Below are 27,597 nucleotides of genomic sequence, written 5' to 3'. Positions count from 1 at the left end.
GACCCCAATATGCTGCTGGCGGAGGTAAACAAAAGCCAGCAGGCTATCTACTGAAGATGAGGAGCGGTCTGTCTGCAAAGGGAAGTGGATTCAAAGTCAAAAAGATCGAAAACAGGTGGTGCTATGTCTGATTGTCATTGGAACATTTCAATGTGAATATACTCACCCAGCAAAAAAAAAAAAAGCGATGAATCAGGCACAGTGACAAATATTAAATTTCACAACCTTATCATTTTTAATACAGTTGAGACTTTAAAAAAAATGTTAGGATACAAAAGACAAGCTGCAGCATGATTGGTTTGATACGAGACCTGATATACAACCTGCAACATAATGCAATAAAAATATAGTGTCTTTTGAAACCTAAATTCTGCTAAATAATCATAATTAATAAAAAAAAAAAAAATGTTCAACATACAGCAGTACTGGGGCAAAACTAACACTTCATCACAACACAATATTTTTGAGTATTTACATGCTTGTTTCAACATCCCTTTTGGTCAAACAAAAAAAAAAACCATTTTGTCAGGTATTTTGAAATGAGGAAGGAGGAAAAAATGGTGTTACTGGGAAATATTAACTGGGATAAACAATAGTCGGCTCATGGTGGAAGATTGAAACGCACATCGTGTAGCCCTTGTTTGCTGGTGAAAAATGTGCTACCTGATCGGTACTCGGCTACTTTCTCTGCTCTACCATCAACATGCACACAGTACAGCCAAAAAAATTCTACCTTGGATTCAAATACTTTGGCTACATTATTAGTTGTACTGCAATCAGCTTGCTAGCCAAATTACAAGTATACATGAGTGGTCTGGTTTGCGTACGAAGTACGAGCCAGCCGTGAAATTCTTCCGATAAATTTGCAGAGGGGAGTTATAAAAGGCACACCCTAAACAATGTAGTTAACATTGTTCATTCAAAGAGCTAATCTATTCCGTGCACATTACACTCAGCAACATTACAGAATACCAACACGGTGGGGGGGCTTGATGTAAATCTCTCCAAACAGGCCATTCAAAGGTCCTTTTACACCTTTGATTAGAAATTATAAGCCAGGAGAAAACAAGGAAATTTGTGTTTATTGGAGGTCTAGGAAGCTTTTTTTACAGTTTTGGAATCGGAAACACAGACTGAAATTTAATTGCGGCTTTGCATTGACTGCACAGTGGACACGTAATATTCTTGAAAAGCCAGGATGAGGTTGAATGTTTAAACTACTCAAAACAATTATTTACAATTAAGAATAATAAAAATAAATCAAGCAAAGAAAAAATTTTTTTTTTTTTTTTTTTAAAAGCACATCTTTTAAAAGTGGTGCAAAGCAAATGAAATATACAGCAAATGATAAGAAAAAAAAATATTAATGTTTTACATATCTCATTCTTCAAAGAATTTCACCGATCTCATGTCTGCTGATCTCCCTCTGGAGTGGAATGTTGACCACATGACTCAAAAAAGCAGGTTATATGAAAAATGGCGCCGTTGACGGAGGAGGGGGATGATGATCCGTGGCTAGAGTGGTTTTCAGTGTGGCCACCAGTCCATTAGAACAAGTGTCTCAGTAATAGTTGTGCTGATATTGCTGGTTCCATGGCTTCTGATTCCAGAACTGCACAGAGAATTTTCTTTTTTTAGGCGCGAGCTTTACAGATGCTTGAACAGCTGAGTAAAAGGGAAAGTACTAACCCCTTGTTGCCAGCTTTGGTTGAAGGCCTGGGCCTTATCCATGCCGTTCCTGTTTCCAAAACCGCCGCTATTCCTGTTGAAATTGCTGTTCTTGTTGCCAAAGTTGCCACGGCCACCGCCACCTCTTTGCTGATACTGCAAAGCAATGTTGTGATGGGTGAGCGGGGGGAAAAAAAAAAAATCCAAAGTACTAACAGGCGACCACATACCTGGTTGTGATGTCCTCTATTTCCGCCGCGACTCATGTTGCCGCCACCTCCTCCTCCTCCTCTGCTCATGTTTCCTCTATTCATTGGACCGCCTCGATTCATGTGTCCACCGCCTCTGGGGCCCATGTTGCCCCTCATCGGTCCGCCTCTGGGGGAGCCGCCCATGCTGGGCATGTGACCGCCGCTGCGGTTGTAGCTGCCGCGGCTGGGGTAGCCGCCTCTGTAAGCCGGGGGTGGCATATAGCCACGAGGGGGACGGGCGAACCCACCGCGGGGGTTTGGAGCTACCAAGAAAGAAAAGGTCAGCCTTGACAAGTTTTATCAAAGTCAAAGTCTGCTTTATTGTCAATTTCCTCACATGCCAAGACACACCAAAAAATTGCGTTACCCACTATCCCACGATGACAAGACATATTACAAACCACCCAAGTGACAAACACCCACCTCCTCTGAAGTTGCCTCGATTGTGGAAGCCCTGACGATTGCCGCCGCCGCCTCTTTGTGCGGGCCCACTGTTGCGGCTGAACTGGTTCTTGCCTCCACGACCGCCCCCGCGGGACCCACCGCCTCGTTTGGGTGTGGAGCTTCCCTGGTTGGGCTTTTTTTCAGCAGGCAGAGCGTTCTTGCTTTCTTCTTTGTAGCTTTCCAAAACCTTGGCAGCGTCGTCCCTCGGCAGCTCGGCAAAGAGCACCTCGTTGAAGCTCTCGCCCTCCACAGGCAGAGAATAGAAGCCTGTGACAGATGAACACGGCGACACAGGGGGCATAAGGACTCGCACAGTATACACAAAAGTACCGATACTGGGGACTAGAGTGATTAATCAGCTGGCCAATATTCGTCATTTTAATTTGACTTCACTTTCAGACAACAGCCAGTGGCAAAATGGACCCGCCCCCAAGATGGATAATAAAGTTTTTTTTTTTTTTTTTTTTAAATGCTTAGTTCATATTCCCAAAACACAAAATTAATCAGAGAACTATGTTTAGACTAGTGGGGTCACATAGAACAAATTAATGGCAAAGACAATTTTGACGTTGACTTATTAAGAAACCCTAAAATAGCATAGTGACAAATTACCCTACCAAGAAGGAGTACGTTCAGAGTGGCTACATTTTTGAAAAACCGTTCATCCCTACGCTAGCGAACAATTTCCTGGCTGCTTTCACCTTTCATCTTGAGAAGAGCATGTTCAGGCACTTCTTTGCCATCCATCATGACCTTCTTCTGACCTCTCTGCTTGTAGTCATCGTCGGAGGGGAAAACCACCACAGCTTTGCGCTGGAAGCCGGCAAACAAACACATCTTCCTCTTCTGGCCAGGGGCGGACAAGTTGGTCTGGAAAGGGACAACAATCCGAAAGTTAAACCTTCCATTAGATATCTCACGCGCAACTATATTAGGGTGACTAACGTGATCCAGGATGTAGTTCCTTTTCTTGCGCGCGGCAATCTCAATGAACTTCCCCAGGAAAAGAGGAGCGCGCTGGGAAATGGCAAGCAGTTTGTTGTATTCTTTTTGTTGCCGATTCGGGGTGTTGATCTGTATGTCAAGATCGATGAAAAAAAACAAACATTTTTAGCGTGTGCAAACATACAGTGACACTAAAACTGCGAGAGAGCGTTTAACAACAGACCATCATCTTTTCCACGATCGTATCACTTCCCAGGATGTAGTACTTCCCAGGGTTCTCCTGGACATGGTTCTTCACCCATGTGGTCTTGCCCGCACCCGGCAGGCCCACCATCACGATGATCTAACAGTGGAGGGAAAAGCCATTAGCCAGGGATGAGAATGGCAATTGTGGAAAAGCACTCAAAAGTATATAAAAGATTTGTTCTTTAACGATATCATGATAGCCTAACATTAGCTTACATGTAACATGTTACTTTCTAAACCCACATGCTTGTAAAAGTAAAAACGTAGCTTTGTGTTTTTTTTGTTTTGTTTCAATGTGCTCCTTTAATGTTCCTCGCGCCACGACCTCCATAGCTGATCATATCTTGACAGAGAATACACAAAACCTAAAGATGGCGTCGCGGCCCGGCGGGGGGATTGCTATAATAGTTTTTCTCAACGGATTTACATGATTCACGAAAATGATCCTTTCGACGAGAAAAAACACAAAAATCCCGGGATAATTCTCATCCCCGATTAACGCACACAGCAATGAGAACGACGTACCGTATAACGTTGAGCAACTTACCTCACAGTCGGCCTTGGTCTGCGGCCCGCAAGGCCCGCGGACACGGTCGTCGACGGGTACGTCCTGCATGAAAGTGTACTCGGAGGGAGCGGGGAAGTACGGGGTCTCCATCTGGCCGAAGTTCAACTCCACGGCGCAATTGTGGCACATGACATGAGGGAAAAGAGGCTGGTCGTTCAGCTCGTCTTTGCTCACGCGGAAGGCTTCGGCCGGCTCCCCGCCATTCTTAGAGTAGGACAGTACTGCCTCGTCTCCTTCAAAATCCTGAGTAAAGCAGTAGACAACATCTAAGAACAGGTTGTAGATCTCAAAGACACTTTTTGCAATTACGACCATTTAATTACACTAATACGGAATATGAACAAAAAATAAAAATTTCTTACGGCGAGACAGCAGATGACATCATTCTCGTCAAAAGTTTCACCAAAGTCCTCCATGTCACCATTCACAATTTTCTTCGCCTTCCCAGAATAAGCAAATGAAAGAATGGCGTCACCTAAATCAGAACAGGAGAGTGCATGCCTTAATAGAGTCAAACATAGCTGTGTGAACAAGTCAATGTGATCAGATGGATTTTAAACAAGGCTAAGCTCGCATGAGGGAACCCACCGAGCAGCAGTGATGAAGCAGACGACGACCAACCGACTTGCACGTCATGGATTTCCATGTTCTTACTGGAAATGTGTTTCACTGGAATCTTTTCTGTGATCTGCCAGGCAGAGAGGAACGAGTCGATGACAAAACAATTTTTGGAGCAAGCGGGGATTTTAGGTTTGCTTATCGATGCCATACCTTCACTTCAAAGCAGACTTTGCCTTTGTTTACACCATGAGTGGCCTTGCCCCCAGACCAGAGGTAAGCAAAACTTTCCATTGTGAGCGACGAGGCACTGAAACGGTCTCGTGACACCTTAAAATGCAGGTCGCAGTTGTCTGCAGGGGGAAAAAAAATCCCCCCAAAAAAATCAATAAACACATCAACTACAACTCTTCTGGAAAAGTCAGCTCATTCCTTAACCGTATAATTTTGTAATGGGGTGGATTGATTCTGGTCCAAATTTCCATTGACAGTTTTTAACTGTTCATTTCCTTGTTGCAGTCATTCATCTGATTAGATAACTCACAGTTGTCCAGGCAGACTTTGGTCTCATCAAACTCTTCATCCTCTTCCTCCAAAGGGGGCACAGGCGACTTAAATGAGGCCCTGGAGGGAGGGGGGGGAAAAAAAGACCATACAGATTAAATTGGATGATGAAGGTCATTGAACCACATGGGTACCACTTGCTGAAAAGAAGTGGGGGGGGGGGGGGGGGGGGGGTCATACATTAGCAAGTCTCCAACCTGTTGTGAGCAGTGGTGTGTATAGTGATCCTGGACAGACACTTACCTTGTCGAATCCAGTGAAATCTAAATATAAGACAAAAACAACAGCACCTCCACAAGCCTTAGAAGTAGATCGAGACGCAATGCCTTTTCTATTTAGTTGCATTCTCCCGGCCATGGCTTAACAAAATGGATTACACGTCGAATGGCCCGGAAACAATTTCCAACGTTTTCGGCATCGACATTCAATCACATGGCGCGTGGAATCACAAGACTTCTGTTGAATGAGGATTGATAAACACCTCAAGTATTTTGCAGTGAAGATATTAGACATTAGCATCTAAAAGATAGTTTCGCCAGTCAAATACAAGCAATTCAATTAATCAATGACATTAAATCTTGATCAAATATAGAGTTAAACACATGTACAAACTTTTTCTTGTTTCTTTCTGACAATATTAAGCAGCATAAATTCCAGCAAAACATCACAGGGGTGACAGTTTCACTCTGCTTGCGCCTTCATCTTCCATCTTTATGATGTCTCTCAAGGAGTTTTTACTTCTTTACATTTGTAATGTAGATCAAATAACTAATATGAGCCATGGATTTTTTTTTTGTGCTCATTAATAAAGTCATATACTGATAATATGTCCAAGCAAGGCCATGTGCTGGATCTAGCTAATCACATTGGTGGGCAGTGTAGGAGAGAGAGAGAGAGAGAGAGAAAAAAATAAAAATAAAAAATAAAAAAAGGACGTCTGTCAGATGCTAATGATGCAATTGTTATCGAAATATATAACTATGTGATGTTGTTCCATTAAAGATTAACGCAATGAGAACACTGATCAGTCAGAATGTATGTGTACAGACCATGCATGACATCACCAGCACAAAGAAAAACAAAACAAAAACACAACCTTGTAACACACCGCATCTTTCTCGCGCATACACACACGACATGATCGATGAGACAGAAACACAGAAATAGCATCCTGACATCATACAAAGAGTGGGGAGACAATGAAAATTACTTCAAAATTGCGAGGCAAAACGATGGACGATCAAGAGCGAGTTCCTTCGTGGACGTTTAGACTTTTACAATGTGCCTGGCCTCCTCCCACGTTTCTCAGCTACCACCCCAGTCAGTCCCTCCCTTCCTCTGAATGAACTGTGTACATTCTGCTTATATTCCTCTGGGTTCTTTTGTGAGAAGCCTTGAATCACCTTGAGGACACAACTGGCTTAGCAAAACATTAAGTGTTAAGAGGAGCAGGTTTAAAGCTGACTTTAGAGAGATTCACTCCTGCCACAAAATTGTAGTGCATTTTCAAAACAATGTATAAAAGATGGTAAGGTTTTCTGAGCAGTCAGGGATAGCCTTCAAAACATGTGAGAATGTGGTTATAGATATATTTTTTGAAAAGTTCTTGAAAGGCTAGCTAGGTATATGTGCATCGGCACTTAAAGCCAATACATAACAAAGCTATGATGGCACTTCAGGGATGCTGAAGGCCATTTTGCTCTGTCCCATCCTTACCAGCTGTATTTGTTCTCTTCAATAAATTCAAAGTAGCCCCTTCCATGTTCCTCCCGGCGTCTCTTAACACCCTTCTTATTCTTCTGATCAGCATTCGTGTCTTTGTCCGCATCCCCTTTGAAAATAGAACAAAGATATATAATGAGGTGCTCCTTTGAGAGAGGTCGGACTGGCAGTGGGGTTCTGGCCCACAAAGCCCGGGTCAGTCAGTTACATAGAGTCGACCATCATAAGCTAAAGAAGTGGAAACACCTCATATTAGTACACAATAGTACAATCATGAGAATACAACTGTAATGACCAGAGAGTCTCATTTACAATGCAAGCTGGTCCAAATATGCACATTTAAGAGCAGAGGTGGTGGGGCTGGGGAAAACAATTTGGTGTATTCAAATGAGAACAATAATCCTACAGATGGTATAAAATCAAATAGTGTGGGACACTACTTCTGAGGTAAATGCACCATGCAAGGAAATGTGAGCCTGCTAACTGCACTGACACCCTCATTCCCTCCAAAGCTATGCAGAATTAAAATGGCGGCTAAGAGCTGTAAAATATAGCAATTTTAACGGGCTAATTCATCAAACCGCAGATAACGTAACCACGCGTTGACTAAACCTTACTATAACGCTTCTATTTTTCCTCATACATTTTAAGCTTAGGTAGTAGCTTCGGACTTTGATACAATTTTTAGACATTCGTAAAGCGTTGACAGACACGAAAGTGCGAATGCTAATGTGCTACTGCAAAAGGAAGAAAAACATCCAAATGTAGCATGCCTTCAAATTCGCAACTTTCATAGCAGAAACAAATGAAAGCGCTCACCGGCTAACAAGCGCTCCCAGACAAAGAAAATGAAGCTAACGAGCGAGCTAACGAGCTAACTAATCAACCAGATCGCCTATTCAATGAATTACTGGACACGTTTTACGCAGCTGTCGACTGTAGATTATACTTTAAACGCACAATGGAAATCTTAACGGCACGGAATAGCGGTGATGTTTGCACCAAATGAGTTAGTGTCCGTATTAGCAAAACTGCGTCATTATGAAGCTAACGCTTAGCTTTGTTGAGGTCACGCCGTCGAGATTAACATAGGCGCTTTGAAATGCTGCGTGCAGTTCCAACCAGCTCTCCGCCGCAATACGTTAAAGTAGGAAAGAAGGAAAAAAAAAAAAAAAAAAGTCTCCACGAGATCAATTCAGGCGACTCACCCTCAGCTGCCTGTTCCTCAGGCTCACCGTCGTCTTCATCTATTTTCTCCATGTCGTCCACGTCTGCCTTGAGCATGGGATCCATCTCGTCGTCCTCTTCCCCGTCTCCCATCTCTTCGTCCTCGGCAGAAGAAGCAGCGGCGGCGGCGGCCGAAGAAGCCTCCGCGACAGTAGAAGCCTCCACCACAGCGACACCGCCATGGTCGTCGTTTGCCCCGTTCTGTTCTACCTCGGCTTCCTGCTCGTTAGCCTCCATGCTTTCTACTACCGGACCCTCTCCCTCGCCCTCTTCTTCTTCCCCCATGCACTCTGGTTCGGCGGCCTGTTCTAACTCCTCATCCTCTGCAGCTTCTTCTTCGTAGGCCGCGGCCTCCTCGTCCAAGGCGGCCTGCAGGCGGTCCATCAACTCGGCCTTCAGTCCCTTGTCGGAGAGATGACGCTTTTTCAGCTCGTCCTTCAGTTCGTTTACTTTCAGCTTTTTAACGTTGATTGAACTCATTGTAAATACTTGTCGCAAATATAATACACGCGAAATTAAGAAATAAATAAACGAACGACACTTGAATAGCTCGATGCAAAACTGCGCCTACTGCTGCCGACTGGTAAGTAGCGCCTAGCGCGTCAGTGGAGTGGAGGCCGGAGGGAATGGAGTCGTTGACGTCATCACCGTAATGACAAGAATGCGGCGCAGCTTCATTTGTAGCGCCACCTGTCGCCGTCACACGTAAATTTACACTCTCAGTATCCAGCTACATTGGCCACGTGGTGGCGCTACAACACAAATATACAAATATAATGTGGAGAACCCTATCTCTCGATCTATCGACCTATTTATTGATCTATTCTGGGTATGGTGTATCTAATTTTTGGGCTGTGCTAGGTTTTGTCTCAGGGTGAAATTAATACCCTTAAAACGGCAACATTTTGATTAAAATTTTAAGCAACACAGCACAATTCCAATTTGCGATCAATTTGACCGAACTCTGACAACCCAGGAAGTTCTTGGGTCGGTCCAATTTTCATCCTAAATTGGGTTGTTTTTGTTCCAACTGTGTAGAGCATTTTTATTGTACAATTATAAATATTATTTTTTTACTCATGACTACAACATTCAATTAAACATTCTTAACAATAATAAGTAATCAATGACAATACTTATTCAGATATCAGACATGAAAATAAATCAACAAGCAGAACAGATGGCTCTTTGTCGTCCCCCTGAGGAGTTTTTGAATAGTGACACGGTGTGGAAATCCACGAGTGTTTCGCGGTGCGCTCATTCCATCTCCGTCTCCGACACTGTCACCGTCATCCTTGTGACTCTGACAGTGTCCTTACATTTCCTCCATCTCACTTTCCATCAAAGGCACTATGGGAGGAAGATTCTCGCATTTCACGAATGGATTTGAGGAAAAATCACGTGAAAGTGCATCAAGCCTTTGTTCAGATATCTTTTTAAATATTAACAAGTTATCATGTCATATCTGACAGGAGGAGGAGAAAGATTTACTACCTCTACCAGAGGAACGCTTTTGGTAAGTCTGCTTTTCTTCCTAAACAAATTATTTGATATATTTTCCCCAAAATAATAAAGCTCAATTTGTAGTTTATACACACGGCTGTAAATGTTTCCCTGTTAGAAAACATTTGGGTGTGGTTGCAGTTCTCTACATCGATTCATATCTAATTTGCCGCCCCTAAAGCCCACATACATCCTTCTCATAATTGTTTTATTTCTCAGGACGTTAAAGTGCAGCATCACTGCGAGTCCTCCCGAGTTTGCGCAAGTATTAAAGGCAACGATTGCGTCTCTCGTCCTAACGAGCGCCCCACTCCAGAGGGTGCGGGGCTCAGGAGCGACTCGCATTGGAACATGTATCACCCGATAGAAGAGGCGCACCCGTCCTATAAGACTCTCCCTGGTTCCGTGGGAGAGCGCATCATGTCCTTGAGCCAAACCCTGCGGAGAAATCCTGGACTTGGGAGGCTTGAGAGGAAAGATGCGTGCTGTGAAAGATGTTCAGCCACCCTTGTTGCTCTCAAGAAACAAGCTCTCAGCCTATCGGTGCACCATCATTTCTCCTGTAAGGTTAGTACAGCAACAAGAACAACAACAAAAATCCACATGACACTCAAAAGGGCAAGTGGACCGGAGAACTATCTAAACCTGCAGATGGCGCTGTGGCAACTATATGTACAGTGGAACCCGCATACTCGCGGTACACTAATTGCATAATAATGTAATGTATTTGCAATTTTATTTTTAATTAATTGGTTCCAGTGTGCATATAATCAACATAAAACAATTAATCACCAGCCCAGGAATCACCAGTGACAGTTTTCCTTCAAAACAAAAGGCACACTTTCAGGTCACACCACCAGCATCTATCATCCACACTTCAATTGACAAAGTAGACAAGTGCCATTCCTGTGCAAGTAGCTTCAAACGGACATTAATATTTCATCTCAACATCCCTGTGTCATGTCCTCAAGTCTCCCCTTGGAGGAAAGGCTATTTATTTTTGTCTTTATCAGTGGGATGGAGCAGATTTTTAGACCGAGACCACACACTTTAGAGAAACTGGGCTGAGGTCACGTGAAATAATCAGATAAGCCAGATACAGCTTTATTGATTCGAGTATTCTTTCTCTATAGCATCAGTGAGTTACATCATCCTTTTATAGAAATGCAATCTGGCTAAAGAGAACCATCCTCACAAGGTTTGCACTCATTGCACTCTTTCTCGACACAGCAGCGAGAATTCAATACATGAAGTAAATTGCTTTCTTCGATTGATGAAGTTGAATTGTCTCTTTATGATGGGAGGTTTGATAAATGTGTGAAGCACTGTAAATTTGCATTATATTTAGTCTTTAATTCCCCCCCATTAAAAAAAAGCTATGGACACACCGACTGTTGTCCACTGAGGGAATTTGGGCCAATGTCAAAGTGAACTTGCAGGCGCAGGATGGGTTGGACAGTTGACAAAGGGCAGGATGGATGAGAAGTGGATGTATGCGTTTGTGTGTGTGTGTGTGTGTGTGTGTGTGTGTGTGTGTGTGTGTGTGTGTGTGTGTGTGTGTGTGTGTGTGTGTGTGTGTGGTCAAGGGCAGAGCAGACAAAACTAGTGCATTTGAAACATTAGATTGATTGACGTCGACACAGTGAACAGGGTTCAGCTCTAGAACTCGTTATGTTTTTGTACTTATATGATATGATCACATGACCATGTCAAGGTCTTCTAAAGTGAATTGCATCACTCGTTACATTTTGATACACGCATACAAAATTGTATCGAAATTGTGTCACCGTGGGTAACGCAATTTCGATCTCTTTGCGTGTCTTGGCATGTGAAGAAATTGACAATAAAGCAGACTTTGACTTTTGACTTTGACAAATCTCAATTTCAATGAAGTTGGGATGTAAAATATAAATAAAAGCAGAATACAATGATTTACAAATTATTTTCAATATATATTGAATTTTACAACCTACAAAAAATGAACTTCACTTTAAAAGTGATCTTTTAGATCAGATCAGACCACGAATGAATTTCAATCCACTCTTACCTATTTTGTCAATTCCAATAGGACAAAAGTGACCTGTGTGTATTTCTTCAAGACAACCTACGTGTCCACAGCCGGTCCACCACAGAGTCCAGGGACAGAGGCAGGGAGTTGGGTGAATGCACCACATGCGGCACCAAGCTCAACCAGCTCAAACATGAGGCAGTGCACTTGGCTTTGAACAGAGGTCACCAGTTACCCAGCACCAGGAACGCTACGTTCCTGGGACAGAGTAACACAAAACTCGGGGACAGATCTGCCTCACAACCTCATAGCCTGAATCACTGCCCTCAAAGCCCCAGGACACCCCGAAGTCCCAGAACACCTCAGAGAACCCCGCAGACCCTCCGACGGAGGATAGGAAAGCCCCCCAACCAGGATATGGACCGCTGGGTTGAGGACCAACACCGAGTGTCTCCCGATGGTGTCACTTTTTATCCTCACAATCAGGTACTCCGTTTAAAACAAAATCAGACACCCCCTTCCTTTTAATGGGCTTCAGGGATAATGTATATCTTTATGAGTGCATGTCAGCAGAGAAATGATTTATTGGGCTATTTCGATGGTATGGCTGCAAACGTTGTCAAAAGTACTTCTGCTAATGGAATGGAATTGGGTCATGATTTAACCTTGTTGTAAAATGTAGCCAGTCAAAAAGCTCTTGTGATCAGTAGTAGAGGTAGTTCTATTTAAAAGGGCAAACAGGGAGATATAAATATTCATTAGCTTGATGGAAGTTGCACTTGATTCAAGGTCCCAATCGTACCATGTCCCATAAAAAACCCAAAACCATTATGACTATCCACATTTTATTGCAATCAACACACTTCTCTCAATGAACACTCCCTAATTGAATTGCACAACAACAATATGTTATGAGTGAGCAGATTTCCTGAAATTTAAAAAAATAAAATAAAGGCTGATCAGTTGAGTTGGAGCAGATAAATAGAATTTATTGTTGATGGAAAGGAGATTTGAAAAGAGCGGAGTTATAGAGTGTAGCGATTGAATGGCAGCAAGAAAATGGAATTGCAGCAAAAAAAAAAAAGAGGGAAACTAATGCTTGAAAAGCACTTACTGGCTACAACATTAGGAACACCCACAATAATGTTTCCAGCACTTATCTTCAAACATTTCATGATTAAAAAAAAAATCAGTGAAATCACTTTGCAGGGTCTTTAAAACTAAGTAATGCTCAGGCATGTGTGCCAAGGAAACGTAATGGTGAATAAGTAAGAAGTAATTATCTTCAATTGAGACTACACTGCAATATTGATAGGAATTGCTAATGTACCCTCATAGCGCATAAATCTTTACGCATATGTAAGCATTTGAATAGATAAAAGCTTCTTCTTAAATAAATACCTCCTTCAAATAACTCCTTGGTACTCTGAGCAGTCGAGTGAATGTGAAGATTTCACGGCAGCCATGTAGCTAATTTCTCTGTTCCTCTAACTGCCTCATTTTATCTTCTGAGTCAGGCTTTAATTCAAGACAGCCATCACAAATGCTTCCTCGCACTCCGTCATGTGACTAATGGTATACGTTTAACCCAGTGTGCCCCACTTAGACTAACACGTCATGATAATAGTTCCATTATGAATGGGGTGCTTGAGTGCAATTACATGTTTGGATTTGAACATACTCTTGTCTGTGACAGGTTTCAGATAATGCCGTGTTAAGATGTACTGATATTGTACACGCCAGCAGTTCCAAGATCCCTCACCTCTCCAGGGTGGTAAACATTGCCAACACTGCTGCCATGTCTTTTTTTGCTAGGTATTCAAATAATAATAATACAAAATAGGACTTTGAATGCAAACGTCCCCCAAAAAAATGTATGCTTGTGACATTCCGACAGGGCAGCGGAAAAGCTCAACCTGACATCGAGGAGAAAAGGCCAAGCTTCCGACGCAGCTCCCGCTCATCTCTCCAACAGCTTCAGGGATGTCATCCAAAAAAACCCTCCACCTGTTCCTTCCTGCCTTCTCCAAGCTGCTATCAGAACCAAAGATTCGCCAAATGTTGGCAAGGTAATTTATATCCCTATTTAGGTTATTTGGTATCAATCATATCAGTTTCTTAGATTTAGAGCTAGCTATTAGCTATTTAATGATAACAGCGAGGGTTCTGTTACATGGTTTCTGGACCCAATCAACCAGCGTCAGGTGGGCCCACCCAGTGTGTGTGTGTGTGTGTGGCCAAAACAATGTCTATTTTTGGTTCTTGTTCTTGGCAGCAGAACCATGGAATAAAAATCAGTACCCTGCCCGTAAGCGCATGTTTGGCGTTTGACCTTCTTGACCTTCTCGTTTCAACGATGGCTATCAACCACTATCTACTAATTAATGTCAAATTACCTCTTGTAAATGTAATTAATGTAAATGGTATGTGTTTTTTTTTCATTAGCGCCATCTACAGGATTGGAGTGTTACTATTGCTCTTGCCTATAATTCTTTTTCAACCAAATAAGTGGACTGAATATTTTTAGAATTGTTCAACAATTTGACCAAATTTGCTAATATTTTGACTGCATTATATGATTATTATATATTATTCATATAATTGAAGGTCGTAATTTTGATTGATTCCTTTCCATATTGGAATTAGGGCTCCTCACATCCTAATTGTTGGTTGTGCTTTCAATGTACATTGTAATGTGTAGAGACAAATAGCAATCCTGGTGAATTTTTACAAGCGCCACTCCAAACCACAAACACCATCTTCTTAGCATTAATACCAGCCATATTGAATTGTAAAGACATCACAGTCAATTTAGAGGGGATCCGGTATCAACCTTTCTTCATGATGCAATGGTAGGTGGCGCTAATGCCTCCATCTTATTCTCTTGTTCCTCATCCTTCTTGACCACTGGGAAAAGTTGGCCGGATCAATACGACGGGCTTGCTTTTCATAGACAGACTCTTGGGTTGAGTCTAGAATTACATCTAAGGGCTCAGATGGAGCCTACCCACCCCCCCAGCTGCCCGAGCACTCAGCTCCCGTCGTGCTTCTTGCGTGTTAGATTTGATGCGTGTGAGAGAGAAGCAAAAACAAAACATTTCTGAGTTGTTAAAGTGTCTCTTGAATAATTGAAGTCTCATAAATATGGTTCGACACAGGTTCAATATTGTTCGGTGGACACTTACTGCATACATTATCGAAATTATGAGAAATGGAGAGGAAAAAAAGAAATATCATGCGGCAGCATGGATTTCAAATTGGCAATGATTGATGATGTCATTCGGGCATTATGCCGACTGTTGCACTTGAGTGAATGTCCTACATAGATCATTGTCCTTTGTTTTTCTCTTGCCCTACAGTCACTGTAGCCCATGAGCCACGTTAAGTGGCTGTCAGTCAGGATCGAAGCAAATTTAAGACCTCCGAGCGCCTTCCCGGAGACCACTGCATTAAGTAATTGATGTCACGACATGTAAAAAAAAAAAACGCTGGGCCAGTTTGCATCGGCTTGTGCAACTGTGAGTGAATGCACAGATCTTTTATCTGTGCTAATGAAATTAGCTCTTTATTTTTGTGTCTACAGCTTAATAGGATTTTTTTAAACATAGTGTTCTTTTTATATTTAAGCTCCACTTCATGGTTAGAAAAAGAACATGTAGAAGGATTCCATCATGAATTTTTAATGGTTGTAAATTTAATATGAAGATATTTTCAAAGAGCATTGCACCAAAGCACAGTGTGATAGCATCAGCAGTTTTAATTTTGAAAGGCTGTGATGTCATTATCAGAAGGAGTTTATAAAATGTTTGTTGCAGATTACGTTCAAGTGAATGCTTTGAGGTATTTTTATGTGTTTAGTGTGAAATGCAAAATTATTCTAACCATGTTTTTTTTAATCCTCTTTGATATAAATATGAGTGACGATACTCACCCATCCCAATTTGTGTCTTTTTATTTCCAGCTCAAAGTTGTGTTGCGAATGAACCCAACAACAAACGACGGCCAATCTCCACTTCTCCACATCGACCCCATCAAGAAAAGAGCCATTTTATTAGAACCTGTGTGTCAAAGTTCACCACGCGCTAAGAAGACATCCAGCAGGGATGGCAAAGATCTTCTGAAGGCTTTCCATTATGACGCTGTCTATCCTCAAGACTCCAGTCAGGTTTGGTGCTTCTGCTTCATCACTAAATAATATTTTTAATTGTTTTTTTTGTTTTTCCTCATTCAGCTGTTATTAAATATTTTCTGTCTTTTGGAACAGACTGAGGTGTGTGCTGGCGTCTTGGCTGATGTCATCCGTTGCGTGATGAGCGGCAGCGACGGATGTGTGTTAGGTTTGGGGTGCGCTGATGTGGGTGAGTGAATCGTTCACCGCGAGGGGCCACAGGTTCAAAATTTTGAAATGAGAGTGGGATGCTTTTATCTCGACTCAAGCGCCATTCATCCATCCCCCTCCCTCTTACACCTTTGTTGTCATCCATCCTTCAGCCCCCTCTCCATTTTTGTCTACGTCCTCAATACTCATCTCTTTGCAAAATTTTTTTTTTTTTTTACAATAATTACAGAAAAGTGCATTGAAAAATCCACCAGTCGATCTTTTTTTTTTTGTCTGAAGAGTCCCATAAACGATAGCCACTCAAGCATAGAGAACACACAAACTCAACCTTTTATTGTATTTCAGGGATGCTTTGAGCGTAGAGGGGATTGTAAAGAAAATGGACTGTAAAATGTTGCTATTAAAGATATGGAGCCTTGCACTTAGCCTCGCTGAGCGTTAGATACTGTAGAACACACACACATGCACACACACACACAGACAGGGGAGGGTCTCCTTGGAGCTTGTCTTTTCACATGAAGCCACTCTCCCTAAATGAGTTAGCCGGCCGATGCAGACTACTCGTGGCCCGTAGACGAGGGATATCAATCTCCTCCACAGAATACTCTTTTGTCTGAATAACAGACAGTCGCCGGCAGTTCGACCTCTAATTGGAATAAACCAATTCTTTTATCCTCATTCAATTAATGTCTGGATGAGACAAACGGGTAAAACAGGCCTGTATATTTAATGGGATCCCGGGCAAAAGTGCAGGATAAAGTGCAGCTGGGCATGAGTCCAGAAAAATACATGTTTTGTTTATATTATAATTTATATTATACAGTAGGTCCATTAGCGACTGAAGTATAGGCGACATGCAATTGTTAATATGACCATTTTTAAAAGGGACTTTACCATCGAATGGCTTTTATGCAAACACATCACAGTAGTGCTTGCCCACCCATCAAGTGTGAACTCCAAAGTAAAATTTTAAATATTTTATCCGCCAATTTCCGCACTTGTAAGCTGCATTGCAAGCTTTTCACTTGGAGTTTGCTGGTCTATGATATAAATTGTTTTTATTTTTTTGAATCTGAATTAAGTTTTGGAATGGGATATAATTAATAAAGGAACACAAATGGAGATTAACTAAATTATATCATTTACCAGTTGTTAACATTCACTAACAACATTATTTTAAATGGGCTGGCAAATTTAATGGCTGTTCTCTCATACTGTACATATATAAATCTGACTATAATAATAGTCCTAACGCTAATAGCTAGCTAGAGACAAGAAATAGGGTGTACATAGCATGGTGAAAATTCTATTCTATATTTATTATATTTATTATGTTTATAAGCTTTATTAGATTTATTATATCTATTATAGTTATTGTATTTATTTGTATTTTATAGGTTTATATTATTTATTATTATATCTACCATTTCCTTTCTATGAATAATGCTGGCCTTAAGTTGATGACATCAATTTGTGTAAAATATAATATGTCATTTTTTTTGGCATTATTTCTTTGTGTGGTATAAATTATAATACATCCACAATTCCTGTCAACCCTTGTCTCCCTCAGGCTCCTGGTCCAGCATGGTGGGGAATACTGAGAGCATCCACAAGCTCGGGCTGATTCCATGCGCCATCTCCTGGCTGTACAGTGCCATTGAGAAGCGACGGGAGAAGACGTGGACAGATCTTACTGTATCTGTATCTGCTGTGGAACTCTGTAGTGGAGAGGAGGACACACTGAGAGATCTTTTGGGGGAGGTTGTCCCTTCTTTAGGCAGCATACAGGACAGCCCGAGAGGTCACATTCGGCTCCAAGAGGACCCCATTCATGGGATACAGGTAAATATGTCATTTTTAACTAACTATAACCAAATTTATAAAAATATATAAAAAATGTAAAATATTTAAAAAAAAAATGAAAATTTTGAGATGGTAAAATTTTTTTTTTTTTGCATAGACGGGTTTGACAATATAGTTTTTCTTTGATTTACTTTCCAGCTCCGGAACCACAATCGGGTCAAAGCTCCAACTGCTGAGCGGGCTGCCTCCCTTCTGGATGTTGCCATTGCAGCACGCCGGCACAATGACTTCACCACGTTCTTGTCCCACAGCTCCATCATGTTTTTTACTCTTCACGTCCAGCCCCCTCGCACACAAGAAAGCAGCACCATTGGGAAAGGTTGTCATAAAATATTTAACAAGCATGTGAGCATGTACTAGGCAAATTAGATAGCTCTTTATTAAGTATTTTCTAGCTAATCCTAAATTTCAGTTTAACATTTAAGAAAGAGCTCATGATTTACATTTTATGAATTTTTGTTTTAGGTTCTCGTGGCTCAACCAAGTTGACCATGATTGATGTCTGTAGTGGTATGAGGGGCGGGGTTGGATATGTCCGAAATAAACCTCCGCATTCGGACCTGGGCCCTGTTATTTTGTCACTACTAAGTGGACATAAAACCATCCCCAAAAAGTAAGCAATTGAATTTTTTTTAACAGTATAATTATCAAAGACAAGATATCAATGGATTTTTTTTTTTAATGTGGCTGAAGTAATATATTCGTAATATTTTGTTGTTTGCGTTTGCGCAGGGGAAGTAAGTTAACCATGCTTCTTCGAGAGTCCTTGAGTCATGCTAACTGCCACACCACAGTCATTGCTCAGGTTGCTAATTCATTGGCGCAGCTACACGAAACCACCTCCATCATCCAGCTGGCTTCTCGTATACGCAGGACACAGAAGAGGGCAAAGGTACTATTGGTTATCAATTAATTAATTCATTTTGAGGTGCTGTTTTTGCTCATTCTGATGATCATTTGTACAAGATCAAAAATGTATATTAAATTTTTATAAATAAATAAATAAATAAATAAATAAATAAATAAATAAATAAATAAATAAATAAATAATATATACATTGCTGTAATCTATATTTGTATTTAATGGAGTCCAATCCAATACTAAAATTAAGCAACATCTTTACTCCACAGCAATCCAATTCATGCTCACCTAGCGGCAGGAGTTTGACAAGACAAAAGAGAGGCCCTCCATCTTTTTCCCTGCGAGCTTTCCACTCTACAGACGAGGTTGATGTTGATGTGCAACATTTTCGTCTCCGCGGAGAGCTGGATGAACGCTCCAGTAGTGACCAATCCTGTGATACAGTCATCCAAATAGACTCTGATGGATTGATTCAGCCTCGAATTACTCCAAGGTTAGCAAAACCAGAGTTTGTGCCTATTATACCTTCCTTACATCCAAACAAGGCTGATATGGAAGATCCGGAGTTTACCGCTTTGCTCCAAGAGTTGCTGAAAATTCCTAAACTTCACGGAGAGAGCAAGAAAGATGACACTCAAGGGCAGACAGAAATTCTGAAAGCAGAAATGAAGAAGCCGGAAAGGGATTGTCTTAAATGTGACACGTTCGCCGAGCTTCAGGAGCGCTTGGGCTGCATCGACGGAGAAGAAACAATGGATTTGCTCAAGTCCTCCTCAAAAGTTCCTCTTGTTAACAATATCACACCAAAACCACAATCCCAGAAAGAGAAACAGACTACAACAGAAACACCACAAATGTTGAAACAGGGGCAAGGCTGCAGTCAGACATTGGGTCGGGAAAAACAAACAGATGCTGCATTCAACGGGGATAATTTTCAGAGAGAGGACTCTGGTCTTTATGATTGCGAGGAATGCAGTGCAACAAGTTCCGGCGAGGAACCTCTGAATCAAACTCTAAATCGAAACATAACTTGTCGCTATCAATTACCAAAAACTGGAGCAAGTCATCCTACTGAAACTCAACCTTCTCAATTTCTAGATCCCAAACCTCAAGGAACGGCTACTAACAATTCCCTTCAACCAACGGAGAGACAAGAAAGTCACGTCGCAGCTGATTGGTTCAAATCAGACAAAAGAACTTCACCGGTTGGAAAGAGTTTATCTCCTCCTTCTCCTCCCTGCACCTCTTCAAAACCTTTACCGAGCGGTTCTCAACTTAACGAGCCCAAAAAGGACGCTAAGGAAATGACGGCAACTATCACCGTAACCGTTCAACAACCGCTTGATTTAAAAGGTCAAGATGAACTTGTCTTCTCTATGGTGGAGGAGGTGACCATTAGCGGCACATTGGACCGCGGCAGGACGGGAGGGAACATCATTTGTATTCAAGATGCAGCCCAGTCAACATCACGCATTCAAGGCTCTGCAGGCTCTCATCCGATCCAGATTATAAGCAACATAACAGAAGATTCTGCAGGAACAAATCAAGCGAATGTCAATTTTGTTCATCCAGGAGGTCCGGCCAGTGATTTTGAAAAATTACGGTATCCTTCAAGAGAAAGATCTCTACCTTCATTTATAAATCCCATGCTAATAAATGCTGATGATGATTCAGATGATGTCAAAGAAAGACAAAGAACTGAATCTCCAATAAAATACCCAGAATCTGCTTCAGAGACTCCCATAATAAATTCAAACAAGATAAATAACCCAAGCTGCAGTCAGATTCAATCTCACATGATCTTGGAAAACGCATCTTCTCATAACAACACAGAGGAAAACAAAATTTGTGGCGACAGGATCAGAAATACAGACTACCATGGAGACTGGGAGCATATTTACTCCACGAATCCTCCAAAGACCTTCTTGGGGGATGAACCAGCTCACAGACGTTTTGGGAATACTCGGCTAATTGGTGTTTCTTTAGGTTGCCTGGAAACGCGAGGCGAGTCCTTCAATACGGGTAGTCTGCCTCGAAGCTGGCTGAATGCCAACCACCAGCAAAGCCACCATCATATGGCAGACGCTTGTAGAGACTCAAGGGGGTTGACATCATCCACTCCGTGTAGCCCGGGGGTGACCCTAGAGAGGAGGCGTGGCAAGCAGGCTTCCCCAGTGAACCTCCACAAAGCCTCCTCGCTGAAATATGAAACGGACTACAAGCAAGAGGCGAGGAGACCTCAAAGAAATGGTGTTGGATCAAAAGTAGGCATGAAACATGATCATGTGACTGGGAGGATGATGTCACCCTTGGAGGAGAGTGGCAGACTTTTTAGTGCCAAACTAGATCAATTGACGGGTAAATCCCTCAGGAAGAGCACAAGTGACTTTGAAAGAGGAAGTAACAGCTCGAAGAAAAGTTCTGATGGGTCCGGCAAAGGTGCTCACAAAGGAAAGAACATCGCTGGTTCTACAATACCAAGAGCGAGCAGAAGCTCCAGAAAGACTCGCCAGACGAGTCAGAATACTTCTGAAACTCCAAACCAATCCAAGCCAACACATTCAAAACTGTCTGCTGTCGGGAAACTTAAAATGGTTTGTCCCAAAGTCCGACGCCTGTCCGCCCCCAGCATCAAGAACTTCAGTCTGCCTCGTAAAGGCCTGCAACAATCCATCAACCGGAGCGCTAGTCTTTCCCCGGACAGCAAAACCGTTAGCTTTGATCGGACTTCATCATTTCACTCCTCTTCTCCTTCACCGTCCATCAGCCGGACGCCTAGTCAAAGCTCCACATGCTCATCCACAAAATCTGCCATCCAGGGACTCGCCAACGGACGTATTTCAGACTTCTTAAAAGAAAGACCCGCCAGCCCAGCTTCTTCTGGATTGGACCCAATGGGCTCATTTCCTTCTCCTTACAACCAAGTCACATCTCCTCGGACACCCCCTCACATGAGTGGACATGCTAGCGACACCACAAGTGTGCTTAGTGGCGATTTGCCGCCCGCTATGGGTAAAACGTCGCTGTATTTCTCAAACAGGAACAGTGTCATGAGCAGTGGCTACGATAGTTTGATGAGGGACAGTGAAGCCACAACCAGCAGCATATCTAACAGAGATTCTGTGAGCGACAGGAGCGGGTCCCTTCTCGGAGAGACTCACAGTAGCAGATCATCTCGGCGGAGAGGCAACACAGGTACAGTTAACATACAAAAGTATTGGGACACCTGGCGATGGACAGTGGCAGGGAGAAAAAAGGGAGGGATATATGGAAATTCAAAATATTTGTATATATACACAATTTAAGTACCCCTTATAGTCTGAAAAATATCTTTCAAAAAATCATTTATAAAACTTATTATTTGGGGTATTTCGTTTTCAAAATAAACCTAGACTCTGTTCCCACATCTTGTTAAAGAGACACATTTTATTTTTTTAACTTACAGGATATTTTTCAACCAATGCCAAATTCTAGCTTTATCTTAAACTCAAGGATGGACAATTTTAAAATAACAACTGCATTACATATAATTTTCTTTTGCTTATCGTTGTCTATAGGACCAAAAGAAAATCTGGGAAAATTTTATAAATATGGCCTAACTGTTAAATGTGGTGAAAGAAAAACTCATGAAAGTTTCATAGAAATTATCCTAAAAGACTGTAGACATTTTTAATGAATAGCGGTGATGTGAATTGGAGATGACATGTCTGTGGAATGCAGTCAGATCATATACACTTAGTGGCGAGGAAAACCTTACAGTGCCAGAAGTCATATCATTAATACATGAAGCCAACCGTTGGAAATTAAATGCAAAAACAGGTTGCGCTTGGTTCCGAAAATAATAAAGGATTATTCCATTCCATCAGGTTTCTAAAATGGACAGAAAGGTCAATGAAAACACTTTAGCATCTTTCTCATCTTGGATTTATTTCTGTTTGTAGGCACTCACTTTCGTCATCTTTCCAATGACACAATCCCAGCCGCAAGACAATCATCTAATAGCTCGCAATCTCGCTGGGCGGATCACGGAATCCCTGAAAACTATGACATCAAAGTATATGAGATTGACAAAGTGCAACGGATGCAGAAAAAAGGTATACGCTATAAAATGCGAAATGAAATGTGTTGTTAATATTTTATGTGATATATTTGCCTTTTTGCTTTTTTTGTACCTGATGGTTATTTGGGATTTACCATTTTGTTTACATTAAAACAAACACTAACATCCTAAGGAAACTATTTCGAAAAAATATATATATAAATAAATAATATGAATATGTGCTATGAAAAACAGTACTTGACAGATAATTTAATCATCAGAAAATCCCATTTACAGTTCACCTAAAAAAAAAAAAAAAAGCCCAACTGGCCTTGCATAAGTAAATATTAAATAAAAGATGGCCACCTTGCATGGCGAGTCGAAATGTGCTCCGAAGCACAATCTGCTGTATACGGTGACGTTATGTCCCCATGACGAGCCGTCTGGCCCCATGAGACCCCTCTGTGCCTCTACCACACTCAAACGTTGCTTCTTGATGCAATTTTAATGACCACATTGGGGGCTGGGAAGGGGGAATTGGGTCAATCTGCGGCAAAAGAACAAAGAATTAAACTAACTCAACATGTTGGGGGGGGGGGAAGAGTTGTAATTCAATTTTGTACTGTATATTGTATTTGCTTAAGAAAAAAAATACCCGTGTTGTACATAATCATAATAAGCATCATTTGATTTTGTGGCTTAGAGACATTAGAGATTGTGTTTCGGATCCCAGTGGACCTCATCTGCTGTCTTTAGTGGGCAGAGTGGAGGGGGTTACTCTTGTTCTCAAGTGTAAAGTGTGTGTGTGTGTTTGGGTGGGTCCGACTTGCTGACCTACTTACACACAGACACAGTTCTTAAGGGTCTTGGGGCTAATGATTGAATCGGGGTTATGTCAAGGTGAGGTTAACCTACCTAACCTAGGTTAGCTTACCAGAAAAACAGATGATAAGATGTGAAATATGCTAATATTTGCATTTTCAGGGACTCACATACTCCAGCGCCAAGCGGCGGTGTTTGGAGCTCATACAGTAGATGATCACAGACGTCGGAGCCCAGTGCCACAAATTGAACAGAGATCTGGAACAGGTCGGGTAGAATCCCGCGCTGGTGCACACCATACAGAACCAAGACTGTGAGTGATTCTATTTTCCTGGGAAATTTTATTTACCGTATTTTTCTGACTATAAGGCGCACCGGACTATAAGGTGCAGCTTCAATGAATGGCCCATTTTAAAACTTTGTCCTTATATAAGGCGCACTGGACTATAAGGCGCACCATTAATGCATCATGTCAGATTTTTAATCATTCTCCATTTTATCTTTTTTATTTCAATTTCAGACGCAAGAAATTACTTTATAATCACAAAATAATGATCCATAGTCTTTTCGAGTCATGATTCAGTGGGCCACTTATGATTGATTTCATGACACAATACTTCGGGCCAGTTTAAATTTAGGAGTTTGGTCCATATATATAAGGCGCACTGTCTGCTTTTGAGAAAATTGTAGGTTTTTAGGTGCGCCTTATAGTCCGGAAAATACGGTACTCTGGAAAGTCACAATGTATGGAGAAGCAGTATGAATGGTTGATCGTACTGTATCCACTTTTACACTCTCCTGCAGCCGACCTTTGCCAGAGTTTCAAGGTGGACTCCGTGGAGCCCCTGGAGGACCTTGAAGAGATGACACGAACACTGAGGGAGAAGATGGCGGCCTCTTTGGATGGCATCTCACATGATAGGAACTGGAGTTTGTTAAGAAAGCTGCCTGCGTCACACACGGTAGTTAAATTAGGTACAAACTACATGTATTATAACTACACTTTTTTTGTAGATGATCACTTATTGATTAAACATGTCACCTTAAAGTTTGTTTTCGTTTCTTCTGATATTGTAATATTGTATATGCCTGTAAATGGAAGCAAAAAATAATGGACTCTTACAATGGAGGAACTTTCTTCTTTTTTAAAAAAAAAAAAAAAGTCTTTTCAGCAGTTATTTACATTTTATTTCTTGGGCTGAGATACTGTATATATGATGTATATATGGTTTATCATGAACTGTATATTTTAAAGTTGTTGGTCTTGTTGTTAACTTCATCTTCTAATTTGATCATATTTGTGAATTTGCATTTTTGTTCTAATATCACTTTTGCTTTTCTTCACCATGGAATGTACATTGTGTGTTGTTTCTTTCTACCTGTCTACCAATTTGCCTTATTTAGAGACAAAACCACTGAAACACACTGGAAATGTAGCTAAGATGAATTGTGTCCTACTCTGGTGAAAAAATGTGTTAGCTTTTTAAAACGTTTTCATTCTGTCAACAATAGGTTTGCGCTTTTTTGTGACTCTCTTGTTTACTGTTTAAAGGGAAATTTACAATGTCTTGTACTGTATATACATTTTGGTGCTGAACAACATTGAAATAAAATTGTTAATCTTTCAAGACTAAGGTAGAAAGGTGTTTCTAAAAGTCCTACTTACACCAATCAAACTTTTTTTTTTTTATTGGCGGGCCGCATCACAGTCATAGTTTCTTTCGGAGGGCCTAAATGACCGTCAACCCAAATAAATATATGAACACCTCATATTATATACAGTATAAGCTACAAAAACAAAATGACAAATAATTAATTTTCAAATCAGACTAGTAAAAACTGGTCCAAAAAAGTATTTTTAAAAGTTAGGACAATTTGCAATTTTAGTCATTTGATGCACAATTTGTCTTTGCGGGCCACATAAAATGATGTGGCGGGCCGTATCTGGCCCCCGGGCCTTATGTTTGACACCTGTGCACTAGAACATAAATGAATTGATAATACAAGTCAAATTAACAAAATGCACAATGTTTCATGTCTTACCTGGAGACAAAACTCAAGTGATATCTTGTTATTACAACAACCATACATCTTCCTGGTAATCTGACGCACACTGCATCGGATTAAGTCATCATATGACTCTCCATCTTTTTACGTAACCTCTGACACACAGCACGACTCCACTTCTCTACCAGAAGATGGCAGCCTAGGCCACATGTGTGACTTCAAATAAAGACATCTCAATCGCATGAAGGGAATCCAGGCGTTTAGTAATGAGACGAGGCTGTAAACTCCCCGGATGGAAGAGTAAACAAGATGATCGTGGAGGAGACTGGAGGTGCATGACGACAAGGTTGATGTGCACCTGCATCCAGAAAAACAAGCGAAGACCCCCGAGACGTGCGTTTTTCCTTTCGGGGAGAAGAAGATGTGCAAGCACACCTATAAACACCATGCAGCGGTGAGTAAGCCTACATGATGTCTTCATCTTACTTAGATGTGTCATTAAAGTTATATAAGATCGCGTACAATGCATTTGGGTTAGAGGGATGTCAGGAAAATGACGGAGAGGGGGAAGAGTCTGTATCTTTGCACCTATTTGACTAGAGATTGCATTTGATAGACAATTCAAGCGTGGAAACTATTGAGCGGCGAAATTCTAAACTTGTTTTTTTTTTGCCACGGCACATGACACGCTCTAACTAAAAAAATAAAAAATAAAAAAAATATATATACATGTATAATGTGTACAGCATTAGGGTGTACCAAATAGTCATGTTGAAGTCAAATCCGTATTGTGCAAGAATTTATTGGTCAAAACAAAACAACAACAACAACAAAAAAAGGGCAAAACAAATCTGCAAATCCTGAAGTGCTTGAAAAAACAACAACAAAAAACTAAAGATATTTTTTTATTTCAACATCAAAAATATGTTTGGGGACACATTAAAAAAAGGGTTTGAAGACATCAAAATGTAATTTACGTTTGTTTTCATGGGAAAAGGCATATTAAGCCAAGACCTTTTGTAACGAAGCCCGGGGTGCACAAAGTATGGACCGGGGTCTTCATCTTTAATCAGGACCACACAGCATTTGCATTATCTAAGGACCGCTTCATCTTTAATCAGGACCACACAGCATTTGCATTATCAAGAATATAGCTGTTTCTCCCTTAAATATGGTATAATTAAGCAAATTTCCCTTAAATAGGTGAATTTTTATTTTACTATTTAATCTCATTAAATAATTGATGAATTTATTATAGATGGGAATAGAAGTGTGAACGTGAATGGATGTGTAAACGGGAAGTTGAATGACCTTACAGGCATGTTTTTATAATATGGTAGGATATTTGTCTTGCTCCTTGAATCTCCATATATTATGAGTCATTCCTTGCTCCCAGCGTTCCTATCTCTTTCCATGTTGTAAAATTTACAGTGTCCCAATGTTGAATAAATATTGTTAGAACATTGTCCCACAGGCACAAAACATCATTCGGGATACCTGAAATTAATTTGCCCCATGTCAGCTCTGACCTATTCATTCTCCACTAATGCAAAGAGACAGGAAGTTGACGTTGGTGTTGACAAGCTTTTAGCATTTCAAATGGCAGCAGGCCTTGTGATTTCCTTCCTCCCTAACAGATGGGTGCAGGTGATTAGCTGGGATGAGCAAAAAAACAATGGATGCTGTAAGTTATATAATGAGTTATCCTTTTCCACTTCTTTGTGCAAAATTTGGTCAGAATAATTCTGTGACCTGGTTTCATTTAACTTTGACATTTATGCAGTTTGTCCATTATATACACAATAGCCAACAATTCTAAAACGGTTGGAAATCAGCTGATAGAAATATGTAAATTTGCTATTTGTGTTTTTAAGGTAAAAAACATTACACCAGATTCACACTTGTTGTCTCTTTGAATCCAGATTGGAGAAAGCCAGCGAATGAATCTGCTTTCACATCCG

At 41.1% G+C, this 27,597-nt stretch overlaps 2 protein-coding genes across 2 annotated transcripts; one reads left to right on the top strand and one right to left on the bottom strand.

The window, feature by feature from the left end:
* Positions 1 to 211: 211 nt before the first annotated feature.
* On the bottom strand, positions 212 to 8,844 carry hnrnpub (heterogeneous nuclear ribonucleoprotein Ub). Its single transcript, XM_085937167.1, has 14 exons — positions 8,175 to 8,844; positions 6,961 to 7,075; positions 5,225 to 5,304; positions 4,894 to 5,033; positions 4,711 to 4,810; positions 4,485 to 4,597; positions 4,102 to 4,365; positions 3,532 to 3,651; positions 3,309 to 3,437; positions 3,065 to 3,233; positions 2,343 to 2,630; positions 1,899 to 2,182; positions 1,690 to 1,824; positions 212 to 1,612 (listed from the first exon to the last, which is right to left on the bottom strand). The coding sequence occupies exons 1-14, from the start codon at positions 8,671 to 8,673 to the stop codon at positions 1,562 to 1,564; spliced, it is 2,487 nt and encodes an 828-aa protein (XP_085793293.1). The 5' UTR covers positions 8,674 to 8,844; the 3' UTR covers positions 212 to 1,561.
* On the top strand, positions 7,643 to 25,213 carry LOC147042592 (kinesin-like protein KIF26B). Its single transcript, XM_085937171.1, has 15 exons — positions 7,643 to 9,709; positions 9,916 to 10,263; positions 11,765 to 12,190; positions 13,401 to 13,519; positions 13,602 to 13,773; positions 15,666 to 15,869; positions 15,969 to 16,062; positions 17,614 to 17,885; positions 18,045 to 18,225; positions 18,372 to 18,519; positions 18,639 to 18,798; positions 19,038 to 21,963; positions 22,710 to 22,862; positions 23,792 to 23,942; positions 24,434 to 25,213. Exons 1-15 carry the CDS (start codon positions 9,650 to 9,652, stop codon positions 24,486 to 24,488), a joined length of 5,469 nt encoding a protein of 1,822 aa, XP_085793297.1. The 5' UTR covers positions 7,643 to 9,649; the 3' UTR covers positions 24,489 to 25,213.
* The last annotated feature ends 2,384 nt before the right edge of the window (positions 25,214 to 27,597 follow it).

The sequence above is a fragment of the Syngnathus leptorhynchus genome, chromosome 18, assembly GCF_054491065.1.
Source record: "Syngnathus leptorhynchus isolate UIUO chromosome 18, UIUO_Slep, whole genome shotgun sequence".
Lineage (NCBI taxonomy): Eukaryota > Metazoa > Chordata > Actinopteri > Syngnathiformes > Syngnathidae > Syngnathus > Syngnathus leptorhynchus.
The sequence above is the reverse complement of the archived record's forward strand: the minus strand, read 5'-3'. Positions and strand labels throughout refer to the sequence as shown.

Bases quoted from the DNA above. Each gene is read 5' to 3' on its own strand.
- hnrnpub (XM_085937167.1), bottom strand. From the start codon at position 8,673: ATGAGTTCAATCAACGTTAAAAAGCTGAAAGTAAACGAACTGAAGGAC. The intron at 4,366-4,484 runs GTAAGAAATTTT...TGCTTTACTCAG, and splicing joins ATGTCATCTGCTGTCTCGCC to GATTTTGAAGGAGACGAGGC. The intron at 1,825-1,898 runs GTATGTGGTCGC...ATTGCTTTGCAG, and splicing joins ATAGAGGACATCACAACCAG to TATCAGCAAAGAGGTGGCGG.
- LOC147042592 (XM_085937171.1), top strand. From the start codon at position 9,650: ATGTCATATCTGACAGGAGGAGGAGAAAGATTTACTACCTCTACCAGA. The intron at 13,774-15,665 runs GTAATTTATATC...TTTTATTTCCAG, and splicing joins ATTCGCCAAATGTTGGCAAG to CTCAAAGTTGTGTTGCGAAT. The intron at 21,964-22,709 runs GTACAGTTAACA...TTCTGTTTGTAG, and splicing joins TCGGCGGAGAGGCAACACAG to GCACTCACTTTCGTCATCTT.